The sequence below is a fragment of the Numida meleagris genome, chromosome 6, assembly GCF_002078875.1.
Source record: "Numida meleagris isolate 19003 breed g44 Domestic line chromosome 6, NumMel1.0, whole genome shotgun sequence".
Classification (NCBI taxonomy): Eukaryota; Metazoa; Chordata; class Aves; order Galliformes; family Numididae; genus Numida; species Numida meleagris.
The window spans coordinates 4,925,494-4,930,937 of record NC_034414.1 but is presented as its reverse complement, the minus strand read 5'-3'; the positions used below and the strand labels follow the sequence as shown (position 1 = coordinate 4,930,937).

General features: G+C 41.1%; 2 protein-coding genes across 2 annotated transcripts in view; one reads left to right on the top strand and one right to left on the bottom strand.

Annotated features, from left to right (window-relative positions):
• Nucleotides 365-1,435, bottom strand: LOC110401639 (ras GTPase-activating-like protein IQGAP1). The gene is made up of 2 exons (XM_021402975.1): nt 860-1,435; nt 365-609 (listed from the first exon to the last, which is right to left on the bottom strand). Exons 1-2 carry the CDS (start codon nt 1,046-1,048, stop codon nt 499-501), a joined length of 300 nt encoding a protein of 99 aa, XP_021258650.1. The 5' UTR covers nt 1,049-1,435; the 3' UTR covers nt 365-498.
• The window catches only part of LOC110401948, a 3,577-nt gene continuing 3,061 nt past the window's right edge, over nt 4,929-5,444 (top strand). Inside the window, exon 1 of the mRNA XM_021403518.1 lies at nt 4,929-5,412. Coding sequence (XP_021259193.1) covers nt 5,145-5,412 — 268 coding nt within the window. The 5' untranslated portion in view covers nt 4,929-5,144. The remainder of the gene's footprint in view (nt 5,413-5,444) is intronic.

The window sequence follows — 5,444 nt, the reverse complement described above, 5'->3', positions numbered from 1 at the left end:
ACTAAACATAAAATGGAAGAAGTAACACAAGGGTTGCAACTGAAATAAATATGAAAAGAGGGAATAGGAAAAAGACAAAAGTCTGTGAGCAAGATGGTAGGCTCCAGTGTGAAACAACCAAGAAAAGCATTAAAACACCAACAAGAGTTCCAGGCAGAAAACACGGTGGATGAGCTGGCCTAGTGTAATTGACAACCGAGTAGTACCAGAACATAGCTTTATTGTGAAACCTTGATAAAGGTCCAGGAGACAGTACATAAATCAGATTAGTAAGAAATTGTAAATGCAAAGACAAGATGCAAGAGCCAAGAGAGAGAATAAATGAATATTGCAGTAAGTAGTGAAAGAACCTGAAGTGCAAGGGGAAAAAAAAAAAAAGAAAAGAAAAAAACCCAAACTATCATGAATATAAGCAGTATCAAAGAGAGACACGAATCTTTGAAGCACTCACCTCTGAGATCTCATCCTCAATGTTTGTCAGTCCTGTGACAGGACTGCTCATTGTTTCCACACTGTACTCACATCTCCTGAATCCAAAGCCCTATTAATCAGGGCTACAGAAGAGAACATCTCTACAGCAACAGATAATTCTAGATGGGTGAGGTTACCCTGCACACAAAGAGGAACACAGATCAATTATACTTGGTCTTCACAAACTATTGCTAGAACACCAAGAGATTAATATAGAGTCTTACAGTGCCAAGTAGCTCAATATTTAAGGATTAACCATTGCATCAGAACCGACTAAGCATCAATGCAGTTCTACGAACACTTAAGACAGGCACATTTAATGAAACAGACAAGGTAGACCTGGTGATCCATATCCATTTACAGAAATAAGAGAGAAAGTATTACTTACATCATGGCTTTGTTGCTGCAAGGTGGCCAGCTCCTTTTGATAAAGATCTGCAGCAAATGCATAAACCTCTGGTAACTGGGCCTCTGGATTCATCATTTCTGCCATAGTCTTCTCAGAATTACCCATTCTAATTGCAGCATTAATTCTGGTCACTGCTGCCAGCCCTAGAAGTTCAAAGAGGCAGCACATCAAAGAGGTAGCATGAGAATGAGGAAGGCAGATAGCTGGGTCCCCAGTAACGCGAGCACTTTCACTGTACTCAATAATCAGATCCCTAACAGGAAAAAAAAAAAAGAGTAATTTCCTTAGAGGCAGGCAATGAGTGATGCTTTCCAGTCAGTATCTCCCCAGCCAGTCTTCCATTACTGTAAACAACCAGACTATGTAATGCCTTCTTTAAAATAAGACTCATTTTTAAACCAGTTTACTTTTTTGCCTGATTATCAGAGGACTGTCACCTGACAATAAGAAGCCTCAAAATTGCCAATGTTTTTCATAGCTAATTCATAACAATTTTTCCTTCCTCTATTACTGGTCAAGGGAGCACCAGACACTCTACAGTGGATGGTTTGGTTACACTTTGGCTAACTTTAAAATAGCACAAATATGGAAATACACATCAAGCTCTGTATGGAACCAGTAAGGTACTTTGAAGGCAGCCTCCTAGTTACTAGACTTCCTCTATCTCTCTCTTGTAATTTAAACCGCCTGACAGCAGAAAGAAAGCTAACGGGGATCTATGTGTTATAAATTGAACTAATTGCTATTGTACAGCCAGAATTAAACACTGAAAGCTTCTGGAACTTCCTCCAGAAGAGAATTTTGCATGGTATCAGAAGCAACTGATTAAAAAAGCCAGTCACAGTGATCTGTGTTTTATTTTCTACCTGATACTTAGAAACAGCTAGCCAATNAGGAAGGCAGATAGCTGGGTCCCCAGCAATGTGAGCACTTTTACTGTACTCAATAATCAGATCCCAAATAGGGGAAAAAAAAAAAAAAAAAAAAAGGCAGGCAATGACCGAAGCTTTCCAGTCAGTATCTCCCCAGCCAGTCTTCCATTACTGTAAACAACGAGACTCCGTAATGCCTTCTTTAAAATAAGACTGGTTTTTAAACCAGTTTACCTTTTTGCCTAATTATCAGAGGACTGTCTCACCAACTCAGTCACCTGACAATAAGAAGCCTCAAAATTGCCAATGTTTTTCATAGGTAATTCATAACAATTTTTCCTTCCTCTATTACTGGTCGAGGCAGTACCAGACACTCTACAGTGGATGCACTTTGGCTAACTTTAAAATAGCACAAATATGGAAATACACGTCAAGCTCTGTGTGGAACCAGTAAGGTACTTTGAAGGCAGCCTCCTAGTTATTAGACTTCCACTATCTCCCTCTTGTAATTTAAACCCCCTGACAGCATATCCCTGTTAGCTTTCTTTCTATGTGTTATAAATTGAACTAATTGCTATTGTACAGCCAGAATTAAACACTGAAAGCTTCTGGAACTCCCTCCAGAAGAGAGCTTTGCATGGTATCAGAAGCAACTGATTAAAAAAGCCAGTCACTGTGATCTGTGTTTTATTTGCTACCTGATACTTAGAAACAGCTAGCCATAAAAAAAAAAAAAGAAAGAAACAGCTAAAAGTTCTGTAGCTCAAACAGGGAAACTAGTTTTAACACCTCATGGAGCAATCCAGGTCTCCTTCACAGATCCACAGAACAAAATCTAATACAAACTGCCTAGAAAAAGCATTATTTAAGGTGGACACAAGTTCCACATTGCTTAGTATTTCAACTGATGTGCTGTTATCTCAAGCAGTATTTTAACAGCTGGATAAAAGATACTAGAGCCAGTTGTCATGATTATTTTTAACGTTTTTAGTAGCCTCAGACTACTTAAAGAACACCCATAGTGATCTGAGATAGACCTGGTGTAACCTCATGTAAACACAAATATCATGCTTTCTCGCCTTTCTGATCACATCCACAGACACTTTGTCACTATCATTTTTGCCACTCCTTACTTTGCTGATACTGTTGTGCTGCCCAGTTAGCAGCATCCACTCCCACCTGTAAATCCTCCTTCTGCAGAAGACCTGCAATGCCAGCCTGAGAGAAAAAATCAGAGAGAGTGAAACCACATTGGCTCATTTGCTGTAAATAGCTCAGGAAAAGGAACAAACAAACGGAAACAGCCTTTCCTTAAAGCACTTTAATGCCACATAAAGCCTGCAAATAAAGAATGCCACATACATGCAGGAAACAAATTACTTAACAGACTCTCAGTTCCGATGCTAAAGGACTGTGTGGAAGTATTACACATACAGACTGATCTACAAATGCAAACATATACTGAAGGGATTCAAGGAAGAGAATGCATTCAATTAGTAGAAATGCTCAAAGAGGGTAGGGTAGATTTAGGTTGGATATAAGGAAAAAATCTTTTAAAGGGAGGGTGGTGAGGCACTGAAATAGGTTGCACAGAGATATGCTTGATACACACATGCACACATACACAGCAGCTGATGAGCTGACTGAGCTGCATTAAAGCCTGACAACAAAAAATGTAAAGAGCTTTGGTTGAAAGCTGCTGCCAATTAAGTCCTGAGGCCCAGAAACACTAAGGCAGAAACTTTCTTCAGCCCCAGAAAGGCCTACCTTAAGGAGTAAGACTGCTTAAAAATGAGAGAATCACAGAATAGTTAATGTTGGAATAATAGTTAATGTTGGAAGCAATCTCTAGAGATCACGAAGTCCAAACTCCCTGTTCAAAGCACTGTCAACTGCAGAAGGCTGCCCAGGACAGCAGAAAGTCATTAGGATCTGAATGGACAGGCCACACCTGAAGTACTTTGCTCAGTTTCAAGCTACCCAGCACAGGAGAGACAGGAACAGGCTGCCCAAAGAAGCTGCAGGTAGCCCATCCCTGGAAGTGCCCAAGGCCAGGTTGGACTGGGCATTGAGCAGCTTGATCTGGCCCGTGGCAGGGGGGCTGGATTTGGGTGGGCTTCAAGGTTCCTCCCAACCCAACCACTCCATGATTCTATGATTACTTGATACCTGACACTTGTCAGCTCTGGCAATTTAAGATTAGTACTATCAGTGAGATCAGCTGCTCAGTACCCAATGATTCAACTTCAGCAAAACATGAAAGTCTTGGAATGAACAGCTACTCTCTCCAGACATCAACAGAAATTCAAATCCAACACTTGCCCAGGACTTTAATTTTAATTGCCAGGCCCTACTAGAGATTCAGCTCTCTAGTTGTTCTCTAACAACTTTCCAACTACTTTTACTTCGAACTGTGGTTCAAAGGTCCTATGAGCGAATAGGCTCCTTCATCCACTTACTTTAACTACATCATCTGAATATTTTGAAGCCTTTCTATACTCCCTACATTGCAACAGCAGTCTCTGCCTCCCCACATGTTTTCCAGCAGCCGCTGTTGGGTCCAGTCACAGTATTTTATACTTGAAACAAACAAGTACATATGTATCCACCACAGTGTCCGAGATCTAGTTTGCTGTAACTGTACAACTAATTTGTCCGCATTTTTCTTGGACCTGAAGGCACACAATACCTTACTTCTCTACTTGGGTGTAGCTTTTCAAGAAAGAATTCATTAAAGAAATACCATAGAAATAACCATCTTTATAGCACCCTATTTTCCCCCATTAACATGCATGACATTGTAATTACTGAGACAATACTGTTTTTTAAGTCTACTATGTAAATTTTACAAGTAGCATACATAAGCAACCTGCACCTAAAATCCACTGAAGAGTTGGCTTGAAATGAAAAACTAATGTCAGCCTTGATTAGGCACAGTGAAAGTAGCATAGTGCTTATCTGTGGGGGGAGACTTAACAACAAAGAGCTCAACAGGCTCTGGTAGATCTTATCTCTATGAGGCCTGCGGAGTCTGGAGACAGGGCTACGGTGTAAACAGAATACTCTTTAGTATGCACAGCTAATGTGGTCACTTCTGGGACAGTTAAGCAACCCTTTGTTTGTTATCTATGTTGTTGTGAAGAACTTAAGGATAATTAACCATGAGTGGAGTTACTGCTTACGAGTGAAGGATATATAAGGTGTGTGTAAAACACAATAAAGAAAACTTGCTATTTCGAGAACTTGCTATTCTGATGCCACACTGACTGAGGGAATTCTGTAACGGGACCAAGCGCCGACAATTGGCGCCTGAACAGGGAGCTGAACGAACAGTGACTCCAGAGAAGAGGGACTCAAATGAACAGGGACTTGAACGAACAGGGACTCGAAAGATGACCATGGCTGAAGCTGAGTACCAGACCAGTGTCCAGGAGAAGCTGACACTTATAATTGCCTCCTCTGCAGCAGGACTGGTGTTTCTCATTGCTGTTGTAGTCATCATTACTGTGGGCAACAGAAGAAGGGGCTTGGAGAAGCCTTGCAAAGAATACGCTGAAAGAAGTGGGACGGGCTCGGAGAAGCCTTATAGAAAATACGCTGAAAGAAGCGTGGCAGGCTCGGGGAAGCCTTGTGGAATGCACGCTGAAGGGAACGTGGCAGGCTCGGGGAAGCCTTGCAGAAAATACACTGAA